At 39.6% G+C, this 13,582-nt stretch overlaps 1 protein-coding gene across 1 annotated transcript; it reads left to right on the forward strand.

The window, feature by feature from the left end:
* The first annotated feature begins 9,346 nt into the window (after positions 1-9,346).
* npy7r (neuropeptide Y receptor Y7) lies at positions 9,347-10,588 on the forward strand. The gene has a single exon (XM_066717771.1). It carries the CDS (start codon positions 9,347-9,349, stop codon positions 10,475-10,477), a length of 1,131 nt encoding a protein of 376 aa, XP_066573868.1. The 3' UTR covers positions 10,478-10,588.
* The last annotated feature ends 2,994 nt before the right edge of the window (positions 10,589-13,582 follow it).

Raw genomic sequence — 13,582 nt, forward strand, 5'->3', positions numbered from 1 at the left:
CAGCTTATGCACTCTGGGTTCAAGCCTCTTCATTCATGTTATGTAATTGTATTATATTAATCAAATTCAGCATCCAGACACCTACTTTAAGAAAAGTATTTTGGTAAGAACCGCCACATCTGCAGGTGCCGGTGGTGACTGCACAGAGTGTTGCTAGTTTTCTCACCTCCGCCCAGTGCAATTTGCAGTGCCACATAGCTGCAGCAGTAGGAGAGAGAGGACATGAGAAAGAGCTTCTGTCTCCCCTGCTATGCATCCAATTGTTGCAAAAATATAAATGTGCAAGGGGGGAAACTACACCACATGATAATAAGACATAATACATAACCTTACATGTTTAATAGTTTAATTATACAGTATAAGTGTTTGTGCCTTCCCTTGGGTAACAAATCCTTTATTTTAAGAAGAAACAAACCACAGAAATGTGTCATGAGAAAAAAAAAAGACTCTACAGGGTGCATATGGCAAAACCAGTCATAAAAAGCCCAGAAAGTATATATAATAATAAAGTAGAAAATACTAAGATTCACGTAGAAGTGCCATCACAGTCAGCCTATATATTTTCATGACAGATCAGTGTCTGTCAGCTTTAAGAGAGACAGATGACGGATGAGGATCTATTAGTGCACTTTTATAGAAATGCTTTTTTTCATTGCATAGACATTTTGAAGTGATTGGCTGATTGCTGCAGGCTACCTGCTGAAGAGTTCTCTTGAGAAAGCTTTTTGTGGGTTTGAAGAATTGCAATGATGGTCTTAGCTCATCAGAGAAGGGGTGAGGGGGTACAAAAGTACCTGAAAGTCAAGACCAGGGTGGAGCACCTCTACTGTATAACAGCACATTTTAAAGATATACAAACAAATAACATATTGACAACAAGACCATACATTTTAGAATACGTAATCTTTACAGTGTAATCCCTAACATATGGGCTGTATTTTGTGGTTTAGTTTTTCTTATGTTGGATTCCTCAAAGGATTTAAACCTTCAGATAGTGAATTAGGATTAAGAAAGGAGATTAACAAGAGTTTAGGTATTCTCCCAGTTGAAATTAGTAAAATAGATCCCATTGATTTCTGACATTATGCTTTTCATGGACTGAGAAAGCAGGACCTTCAGTCTATGTGCTTCTTGTTTCTTGTAGGTAATTTGCCACCATTTCCACTTTTTATCTGCATTTTTTTATTTTCAGATTGTACTGCTGTACAGTTTGACACAAAATGACCCTGTAAGGACTTACTCTTCCCTATCATAACTATAAATAAGATATTAACAAAACTAAACCCTCTACTCATTATACTATCTCAGACAGAAATACAGCAGTTTCCCTCAACTGTATGAAAAGACACATCTGTTTTAAACAGGATTAACTTTATTTATTATCTTACTTATATATGCATATTTCGAGAGTTGGTCTTATGCACAACAAATAAGACAGCCCTGCCATATTTAAATCAGCAGCATCCAAACATATGTAATATATAGGTCACATAACACCAACAGAGCAGCCAATAACAAACCAGATGTGCAGCTGTTCCTGCAGAGGCCAGAAATGTATCGCCAGAAGTACAGAAGTACAAGTGTGCACAATGGCTTTTTAAAAGAAAGATACAAGACAGCACCTATGTGTATGTACTTAGTTCATGTTAATGCATCGTAATTAATATTTTATTGCCTCTCAGGAGTAGTTGACTGAAGCCTAACAAAAGGAATTTTCCTGCAAAAGACTTTTGTATCACAAAGGAATTCTCCTGACAGTGGAAACTGCACTGCTTTTAACCCAGAGACTCAGCACTCTGGTGATATAAATGGTTTGGTTTCATAAAGGTTAATACATTATGAACTACAGTTAAAATGCATGTTGTGCAATTAGCTGTCCAGCTGTAGCCTTCAATCTTTCTCTTGTGTTTTGGACTCCATGACAAAAATGAAGTTGTACATGATCAGTTTAACTCTTAGGAACCCAACATGACTGATATGTTACACACAGATACATGGTAAACTGCTTTAGATTGTTGTCAAGCCTGTTAAATGTTTTTGACCTATACATCACACAGGGGTTCTTAAGGGTTAATAACAATACTAGCAATGTTCATTTTAAAATCTTATGAGCACTGCAAAGTATCAGTCTGTTTGCTTCTTACGTAGGAGTGCATCTCTTGGAGACACTATGGGGTACATAATATAAATGTATACATTTGTTTCATTATGTTTCCCAAATTATACAGTATTTATTTATTTAAGAGTACAATATTGAAAGACTTAACTTTGTTTTGTTTGTTTTTTAATACATTTCTGCAGTTCTGTTTTAAATCATGCAGATCTGCCTAAGAGGCTGATTGATTACATGTGATAGACAGATGTGGTGTTTTACAGTAGCCTGAAAGTGGACGACAAAAGATAACACACAGCTCTGAGCGGCTTAGGAGGGGCGAGCCCCACTCAGTCGCCAGTGGGAATCTGGCAGCAGCGTGGGAAGCTGAACGCTCTGAAGTCGCTGCGTTTCTCTCCCGCAACTTTACCGTCATTTCTAAAACTGCAGTTTTCTTCATGCATAACAGTGGAAAGGGCTAAAACTATCGTCTGGGTCTGTTGAAGCTCGGAAGATCGCGATATGCTCGTGGTTACCTGGGAGGATTTTCTCTTTTCCGACTTTTTCTAAATCGTCGGTTTGGACCGGAGGGGATCACTCACAGGATAGGTGAGTTGATGTACTGTTCATTACTTTTCTAAAATACTTATGCAGTTGGCACAATATTCCTGCAACTAGTACTACAGATAGCCAGCACTGCATTCCTATACATTTGCAAAATGACATCCCGACCTCAGTATTATGCAGAATGTGTGTGTGTTTGTGTAGAGCTCATTAAACAAGTACACATTATTCTGAACTACTGGGTTTTTGTCTGCATTTGATACATTTGAATGTGCACCATTATTATTATTTTGTGGATGAAACAGCGTCACACCCCTACCTACGTTCACTGTGCGATGTTTAAATCCAGTTGAAAATACTTTCCAGTTGAACTGGCAATAATGCATGCCATAGATAACTGTAATGTTGAGGAGTATACATTATATACAGCTGAAGCAAGAGGAAATGATAACGATAAGGGTATCGAGAAGCATTTGCAAGCGGGACAGACTGGCGTTTGAGGTAGGTGTGCCCACGGTCACCCACTTGAGTGCTATTGCTATTTGTCTGAAAGGCTTTCTAATGTATTTTTAATTATTCTATTCGTTTCCCTACTGTTTAACCGTAGTATATTCAAAGGAAGCAAAATATACAGTGACTAATGTTTGACTTGCTTTGTAGTTTAACAGACACCATCAATGCAAACTCCATAGTGGTGTGTCCAAAGCACCTGTCGCTGTCCGAGGTGCTGATCAATTAGAGTCTTGAAAAGTTCCGCAGATCAATTCCTATTATAATATTATAATTATTATTATATTATCATTATAGAGGGATTCCATCAGTCACATTTATCTGGGATATTTTGCTTGTAAATACAATATCTCCATGTTTATTAATTGCCAATAAACCATCATTACATTTTAACTAGCATATGTTGAGTGGGTGTGTAAAAGCAGCTATTTGGGGTTTTTGTTTTATACAGTGTGTTGTGCCACAGGGAATTTTTAGTTCATGTATTGGAGTTTTCTTAATTGAAATGTATTTCGAAGGAATTTCATTTCCACCCAGACCAAGAGTGTTCCCCCACAGAAAATGTAGGAATTTAACCCTATGGAGAGAAAGCATGTAAAATTAAAATAATCCCTTAATAATCCCTAATCCCCCTCAAAATAACCATACATTTACAACAACAACAATAATAATAATAAGGTTAATTTCAAAACTAAATTATTTATCTTAGATTATTTTGTAAATTGTATTATGGTGCAGTTAGGATAAATAGTCGTATAAACAGAATGCACTTTTTTGTGTTATAATATTCAAATTGGTCACATTCTCATGCACCCTATTACCCTTTTAAAAAAATAATAAAGGTGAAAAGTCTTATATTGTTTAACTTGCCTTCCAAGTAAGTAGAAAAAACAATATTTCTGAAAGCTGGGGATTTCGTTTCTCACAAAGCCCTTCCATTTAGCTTAGCACACAATAAAGGTCAGTGTGACCTCATATATACCAGTGCATTCTGATTGAATGGCTCTCATGGCAAGCAGGGGCAGAATTTCTAAAGAAATGAAAAGTCAGTACAAGGGCCACAACTGCCTCTGACCAGGGAATCATTTCATACCAGGGAGATTGTAATAGAACTGCAATGTGTATAATAATAATAATAATAATAATAATAATAATAATAATAATAATATTAATATTAATAATAATAATAATAATAATAATAATAATAATAATAATAAATACTGCTAATAAAACTAGAAATACAATGAGTATCCCAATCCCTTGGGGGTATGCTTTCTTTGGAGGCAATACAAATCAAATAAATAAAAATAATAACAATAATACTCCAGACTGCATGAACGAGTGAAACCTTGTTGAACTCTGCAATGCTTATTTTATTTCTTCCTCTAGTTTTTCATTTTCTTTCCCTCAAGACCCCGGGACTACTATTCCAGTCATCTCCCTGCAATGAAAGCTGACAATTGTACTTGTTTCCCACCCATGTGAAGAGCAAGGAAACCACCTAATTATCTTCTTCCCTTGTTCATCACAGCAACCCGTGCGCAAGAATATTTTAGATCCCTGGTTGCAGGAATTGCTAATTGAAACAAACACTGACCCCATGCTTCACCAAGGAGATGACCTTTTTGAATAAGTGGCTACTTCCGATCCCATGCAGTGTCCCACTAGGAAGCCCTGAATTTGAATTCACTGGAGATGACCACCTCTGTAGTCTTACTTGGAAAGACACTGCACTCAAGTCTCGATGCCTCAGACCCTTTGTTGTGCTGTGTTGGTAAAACAAGTAAAAATAAAAAAAATAAAAAACCCTCTCAATTAATTAGAGAGATAGATCAATAGATAGATAGGTAAATAAACAAACAAGCAGGTAACAAGATTCCAATAAGGTGGCATTTCACTTCACCACATGTTGCTTCAAATAATTAAAATACCTTTCATGTGGTCTTTACATCATTCTCATCCTGTCCAATTTCTTAATCTAAGTCCAGTGCTATTGATTGCAAGATGCCAGGTTGCTTTCATGCAGTATGAGCCTCCTGCAGGCTGCTAACTGATTAAAGTCACCCATAGCTGCTGGAGGAACCTCAGCTAAAGTGCCCATCATTTCGGAGAGGTGTCTACTCAAACAGTGATGTCAGACAGGCAGCAGCCCCTGCACTGATGCAAGCTGATATCTATAAACCCATTAAACTAGACTTACAACTATAAAGCTGGTAGCTATGATACACATTCAAAGAAACTTGCCAGTTATGTTACTTAAGCAGTTGCAACAACAGATGTTGATGAATAATTCCATATGATTTGGGGGAGGAAATTGGCCATTGAATTGTTAATTTTTTTAATATATATTTCGTTTGCCTGAGCCCATTCCTCCTCTGTTTTTATTCCAAATGATGCCCTGCTGCCATTTTCCTCGAGACCTCTACCCTATGATCCTAATGATCACCATGCAGAGACTTCATGTACTTAGCCTCTCATCATCTGCAAAATACTAGGCTGCTGCTTTGCCTCATTTAAGGAAGGCAGCGCTCCATTTGGGGGAGATAAGAGTGACAGTATAATAGACTGAATTGGATACCGAACAGGCAGGACATAATAAGTGCTTTTTACAAGGCCTTCTCTGGTTTCTATGACTTCAAACCCCAGAGGAACTGATGTACCAGCCCCGTGATCCATTCTAGAAGGTACATTTTCATTTTAAACTAATAATATTAATTTAAAAAAGCATTTAGAGGACATCATATTATAAATATATATAAAATTGCTCATGCAAGTTTTAATTTTCCTGTCTGAAATGTTAACATCATATCATATTTACTTTTCATAGCTCTTTCTACAGTGATCAATGTGCCGCTTGAGTCAAATGGTGGATCGGGAGCTTTGCCCACAAATCCCACAGAAGCCAAGCTTGGCCGATCTTTAGGAGTCACAAATCAGCTTCAGAAGTGGTCAAGTGTTAATTTGATCAGACAGTGGCCCTCTTTTTTAATCAGAAGGAGTCTGAAACAGCCGACACAACTTAAAGTCAAGTTGGGTGCCTAATGCTGGGAAAGAAAATAACGAGTTTCCTGTCCGATGGGCTGAGCTGAAGTGAATATTGATGCAGGGGTGACTTTCATCGATGCTTTGCAACACATGGATGCCTCAGTGCTCTCCTTGCAGACGGCAATTTGAGAGATAAGAGCCGTGCCCAGCAAACACACATCCACCCCAGTTCAGGACGCGAGTGCGGTGAGGGAGCGCGCTGGGGAAAGCTAAGCAGGTCGACAGCCCACTGTACTGGCGGAGCGCCCCTGTGTCTGGGCCTAGCGAGGCAAGGTTAATGTGATTTTACATTGCTGCCGGGACTCCAGGGCTGCCACTTAATTGACAACAAACCGTTTTGTTCTCCGGCACATATGCACCTGTGCCCACTCTGAATGGGCTAGGTAAATGAAGGGGAAGAGGAGGGGGGGGTGTCCTGTTTTCACATATATCACTGAGCCATGTGTACATCTTATAAATAAGCAGTGGAAATGTAACTGTAGTTGTTGTGTGTTCCTCAGGTTAATAATATTTTTTATTTTGTTATATATTCCTTACTGGACTAAAATGTGGACCTTGTTGGCCTCTGTCAGTTCAGTTTAAACCTCTCCCAGCTAACTCCCCCCTCCAAGGTTTTATCCAATTTATCTCAAGGCTAGCCATGAAAGTCGACATATGACTAGGTCACCTGGTGTGAAATATATTTGCTATGCCAACTAAAGGGTATTTTGTGGTCACAAATCAAGCCCCCAGTCGGGCAGGTAAGGCAAGCCCATCTTGCAGACTGAGAGAAGTCTTGAGCAATACATTTCCATTCAGTGTCTTCCCTTTTATCAATGCACAGCAGTATGCAGCCCTCTGCTCCTCCCCAGTAAACAAATCATTAACTCCAACATCATTTTATAGCCATTAAATTCTCCTGTTGCTGATCGGACAACATTTACAACTCATTGTGTCTGAGGGATTGTATTTCCATTGCATTTGCAGGTCCTGGTTTAGACTTTCTTGAGCTTCCTAACCTGATTAAAGTTCAATAACCAATCAACCTGAAGACATAAACAAATAACAAGGTGATACAGGGGGCGTGAATAGTGTACTATTGTGAACTGAAATGGACAAACCGTAGTATATTCTTAATTAAACTTTTTGTCTAATACAGTACATATCTAGAGCTTGACCTGATTTATTTTTGTCAATACAGGTGTGACTCTTTTCATTGTTTGGCAGACGCCCTTGCCACACACAGACAAATAAAGTGACAGAACCATCTCCAAGGCTAATATAGACCTTGACCATATCAAAACATTGCCCCACTTGGGAATCCCAAAACACAAACCTGTAACTTATTAAATGTATTGGCAGGAGGCACGTTTTACTGTTTGGAATTAAATTCAAAAGAGTTGATACTTTGCAATCATCTGGTGGGTCAAAGTGTAGATTTGGTGGGCCGTAGTTGAAATTGGTAGGGAAAAAGATGAACACAGTTTGAGACTAGGATTTATGAATCATGAAACTGAGTGGGTCTTGCCATTAGAATCATGGCAACTCTCCAGTTATGATCCGTGCCAGAAAAATATTTGAATTTATGAAACGCAGAGAGTCTGTCTTTGTTTTCTGTCAGGCCTTGCGGTTTCAAAGAACAAGCTGATCAAACTGCATTAACATTCTGTACTGTTTAGCATCGGGGAGAACAGTGGGGGTGCTTAGCAAAAGCGAGACTGATAAACAAATCGAAACAATATCTTGAATGCACAGCATGCTGAGATAGGAAGTTTTTCCTGTTTAAATAATGCAGGGGATGTTGAACATTATGAAAAATTCAGAAATAGACATCAAAAATACAAATGCAGGAGAGTAGCATGGTTGCAGTGTGTACGTCTCCCTATGGGTTGTGTATGTTCTTGAAGGATACTGGAAGTAGTTTTGAAGCACATTGATGAAGTTTGCTAAGGCTTGCATTATTTTATTGAGCAGTCATTGCAGGGAGATTATGAAAATGCAAACAATTGCATAACAAAATGCCAAGCACAAAATGGAGCAGACACAAACCACAATATCCAATAGTCTAGCGAGTCACTTACGGTCTGAGCCAGATTGTTTATTGTTTAACATGAAAAAATTGTAGCAGAATGTTACAATGGGGGTCTAGTGGAGAAACTTATTATAATATGGCAGGGCTCTGTGCGTACTTTCTCTGTGTGCTTCTAATTCTCTGTGGAATCTGACCTTTTCACAGAGGTTAGTAATATGTAACAAATAACAGAGACGCACTGAGGGATGTCGCCTTTATAACAAAACAGAATTTGAATAAGTTGCTCTTTTGATGACAATGTGTAACTTCAGGGAACACTGGCCTCGACCATCAAAAGAGTACACTAAAAAAACATCAAAGAAAGATAAGAAACTGTTTGTAGAGGAAGGATGTGATACAGCTAAATCATTACTAATATGTGTGTGTATGATAAAAAAACCTGAAAGACAGTTTCAAAGCCTACAATTTATAAATATCTCAACAAATATCCCAACTAGAACCCTGTCCATCTTCAATTTTACATGTTAAAATACATTCTGGAAAAAACTGTGGCCTTTATTGGAGTCAGCACCACAGTCACCATAGCATTAAAACTGCTGCTTTGGCGGATGCAAAAACTGTGGGGGCAAGCTTGGTCGAATTCAAATTTCTGTCTAACAGGGTTGCATTCAAGCAGAATATTAAACGGAAACCTCTCCCAGCTAGGCCTATAAAAATGTGAATATGAATACCTTTAAGACTATGCAGTATATATAGAAGTTCTGTTTGAAGCACAGTTAGTCCCATTAGGCTTTGCTGATTACGAGTTTAGCACAGAGAAAAGCACAGAGATACAACATTCTGACAACATAAGAGTCTATCCTGGAATGTAACTTGAACGATATAACAGAAATACAATTTTATAAAGGGCTGGATTAAACTTTAATCATGCTGAAGGTAAATGTTTTGAAATTAAAACTTGTGTGTTTTGCATTCTTTCTATAACCTAAATGATTCCTAAAATGAATAAAGAATTCATTATTTGTACTACTTTTTCCAAGAACGTCACATTCTCTAACAACAAAACCTGTATCTGCTTTCTTCAAGGAGCCACCTAACGTTGACAGGAGAGCCAGCAATCAGGTATGGGTCCTTCAGACCTGTCAAACACCTCTGAGGAGACTGGGCTGGGAGCGGTCCTGTCCACAAGGAACTACCAGGGGCTCCTTCCCAATGCTGGCACAGATATCCACAGACCAGGCTTCATTACAGATATTACCAAGCGGCTGGGGGTGCAGATCACTCTCATCGCCGCCTACTCCCTCATCATCCTGCTGGGGCTGATGGGCAATTCCTTAGTCGTTTACACCATTGTCCGCTACAAGAATATGCGCACCGTCACCAACTTCTTCATCGCCAACCTGGCCCTGGCTGACCTGATGGTGGACAGCCTGTGCCTGCCCTTCACGCTGGCCTACACCCTGTTGGACGAGTGGAAGTTTGGGGCTGTGCTATGCCACCTGGTGCCCTACGCCCAGGCTTTGAGCGTCCATGTCTCCATCCTCACCCTGACTGTCATCGCCCTCGAGCGCCATCGCTGCATTGTCTTCCACCTGGGCCACCGCATCTCCAAGCGCACCAGTTGCACCATCATCACCGTCACCTGGGTGGCAGCCGCCGTCCTGGCAGGCCCGTTGGCCATCTTCAGGGAATACCGCTATGAGGAGATCCCTTCCATTAACCTGAGGATCGCCGTGTGCTCCGAGAAGTGGCCCCACGGCTCCAACCGAGATGGGATCATCTACAGCCTTGCCATGCTGCTCCTGCAGTACATCCTTCCCCTGGGGATCATCAGCTATGCCTACGTGCGCATCTGGGTCAAGCTGAAGAACCACGTGAGCCCCAGCAACAGGAACGAGAGCATATGCCGCCGCCGCAAGACCACCAAGATGCTGGCCCTGGTGGTGGTGGTTTTCGGCGTGTGCTGGCTGCCATTCCATGTCTTCCAGCTGGCCAGTGACCTGGACCTCATCATGAAGTTCAAGGAGTACAAGCTGCTCTACACGGTATTCCATGTAATCGCCATGTGCTCCACCTTCACCAACCCTGTGCTCTACGGCTGGATGAACAAGAACTACAGGAACTGCTTCCTCATGTTCTTCCGCTGTGAGCACAAGCCCGAGACCATCCATCCCGAGGGCTCCCTGAGGACCAGGTCTCAGCGGGCACTGACTCTGAATGGACCCTCCACTGGACAGCCTCCCACCGCTGTCTAAACCAACTCTCTCTGGACATGCAGGATAAAGAGAGCCAGGTCAGACACCAGAAAGCACGTTTGACCCATGACCGCAAATCGCATAGATCCCATTTTCTTCCTGTTTGTTTGGGATTGTTCCAAAGGATGAGTGCATGGTCAATGCTAGCTTTAAGGACTGGTTGCAGACTGACAGAGAATGGACAACCTTTTCACAGAGCCTAAAATCCATTCCACTGTAAATAATAATTTGTTTTTGTGGAAGTAGCAAGACCTGAATTTACATTTTATAAGCTATTACACTTTCCTTTGGTGGCGATTCATGGATTTCCACATATTCTTGCTCTCAGTTGTCTCGTATGCCAGATTATACAAATATGAATTCAAAATGATGCCTTCTGCTACCAAAACAATATTTTGAAGGTCTCTTCTGCCTCCAGGGTTGTGCCTTTTTGATTCTTAATTCTCGTTAATGTGCAAATTTGCTTCTAAAAGCTACTTAGAAGTGAACAACGAAGAGAGTGCTTGAAATAAAGAGTAAAACATTTAGGATTGTGAAGGTGTGGAACAACATCATAACATAACCAACTGGTAGTTTGAATCACTATATATGGGCATGTACTATATCAATCAAACTTTACATCAAGTAGACTTAGGCAATAGTAGGAGGATTGCACTTTTATTTTGTCAGTGAGATCACAAGGTTTATGATTTGTCTTTAAAAATGGCTTTTGAGCAAGCCTTAAACAGCTAAACCAGTTTATTTATTCTTGTGTTAATTCATAATAAAACATCTGACATTGATGGAGAGCACTCTGTTTAACTGTCCTCTTGTCAGTGCGTGACGTTATCTGAAATGAGATTGTCGTAAATGTGACTGCATGCTGTAATGTATAATGTGAGCATTTATGTACAACAGCTGCTGCTACTTGCAAGAACAACACTACAGAGCAAAGAAAGTCGTGAAGAACTCTGTATATTACACTTCTACCAACACGTCCAGACTAAGAATTTCCAACTTCATATCACAAGCCAATTCAAAAGTATATTTCCCCTTTTGTTTCTGGCACAACATGTCCTTTTTCTTGGATACCTTTCTGAAAATCACTTCATTGGCTTACCCAGATGTTTTTAAAGGGATGGTGAATGGATTACCATGTATTGTGAAGTCGCCTACGTTTGAAGACATTACCTTCCGTTGCATGACCACAAAATCCAGGGGCAATTAAAATGCAGAAAGAACTAAAACTGTGTACATTTGGAAACCAGACTGTTCTGAAGCAGTCGAAGGAGAGAAGGCAGCTTGTTCACATCCCACTCACAGTTACCTGACAGGTGGTGGAGAGGGGAACTTAAGGTATGATTGCTTCTGAAAGAACTCCCTGTGTTATTTAGTGCTTGCTGTTCTGCTCAAATTGCCAATGTAACCCATTCTCCACTCTCTGTCTCTATAATGCACTGACTGAGCCACTGGAGGATTGGGTTGGGAATGTAGTGTACTCATTGGTTATAATGCTTAAAGTGAGGCAAGGGGTGTCATACTGTGCAGACATCTAAAACCTATTTATATTTAGTGAATAATTAAACAGATTTAAACATTCAATAGATCTCAATGTTTTCTTGTGATTTTACAATTCTGCAACTTCCGAAGCCAGATTTGATCAGAAAAGCAAACACGTGTACTTTGAACAGCAAGGGCTGCGTTATGTAAAGAGGTATTCTTTGTAATTGCTGCTGTTTGGGTTTCCCCCACCCCTGCAAAGTAAATGTAAAACTCAAAACAAAACTTGTGTTACTTCCTTTATTGCATGCACAGTCATGCCGAGGTCATTAACAATCATGTGTAATGCATTCACCGTTTTCATTCAGAATGTGAATGCCATTTAATTAATGTATTTATTTTGACTATGCTTAAAAGAAAAACATAAATTGTTTACCTGTGGATATTGTAGCAGTACCTTGTTTTCTTTTAATAAATCCTTGTCTAGAGTCTGAAGTGGCTACACCTGTTTAGTGAGAATATCGATTGATGAATCTTTACACTTCACTGCTATATATTTTTGTATGTATATCCAAAATAAACAAAAGCTCTTCCTGGTGGACTTTGTTTGTGAGTGTTGGTTGTAAATTCCTCAAGTCCCTTTATCAGGCCTCTCAATATGTGTATTTTCCCATCAGCTCACGCAGAAATCATTTGACTTGACATGTTTTTCATAGCGATTACTTTACAGCCAAAGAGCTAGGGGGAATGCAAGTCAGGGGATTTTATTGAAGTTTAATATGCATTATATTTACAGCAACAGATAATGTGTTTTTTTCTGATTGATTCCTAGAAGTAAAACAGATGGATAAAAAAATGCAATCTTAAATCCTTCAGATATCAAATAGCATGTCTTTTCCAGTTGCTTAGAGGATTCTAAAAAAGGCATTCCAAATTCTAACTTCTTTAAAATTCTCCCACTTCCCTAACAAAGAATGATTACATTAGAGTGAAAATTAAGCAACAGAATGTAGGTATTTTTGCTTTTCTCCCCCATGCCAGGTTCAACAGAGAACACAAACACACAGCATGTAGCTCTTTGAGTGTAAAGATGATCTAGCTTCAGGGCAGGGCTGAAAACGTTTAGCTCAAGTTTTAGCTGCTGGGTTAAAAATAAACATTTGGTGCTCCAATGTGGATAGTGCCAATTTAAAAATAAACAAAAAGAAAACATCTTCACTAGATTCATATCAAGGGCTGGAAAATCACAAGGTTTCCCAGTAGCATCAGAAAGGGGTGAGGAGAACAAAATTGTACAGTAGAAATGTTTTCCTTTCCATATATTTTGATTATTTATTTCTATGATTTGCTCGAATCGGTTGCAACTTGACAGTTGATCACAGCCTGAAATAAAGACTTATAGAGGTCTTCACATATACATATTGTCAAGACACACTTGCTTCAAGCAGGTACAGCTTATGGACAAGTGACCTTTTACAGAGGCATCAGTAGACTACCAAGGGAAGATTGCTTCTTTGCCTCGTTCCCGTGTCTCCCATTGTTTCCGTCCTGCCAGAGGAGCAGGGGCGGCTGAAGAGAAGGTAAGTGTGCCAGGGAGTTCTCATAAACACCATCTCTTTCACAGAA

The sequence above is a fragment of the Amia ocellicauda genome, chromosome 11 (assembly GCF_036373705.1).
Source record: "Amia ocellicauda isolate fAmiCal2 chromosome 11, fAmiCal2.hap1, whole genome shotgun sequence".
Lineage (NCBI taxonomy): Eukaryota > Metazoa > Chordata > Actinopteri > Amiiformes > Amiidae > Amia > Amia ocellicauda.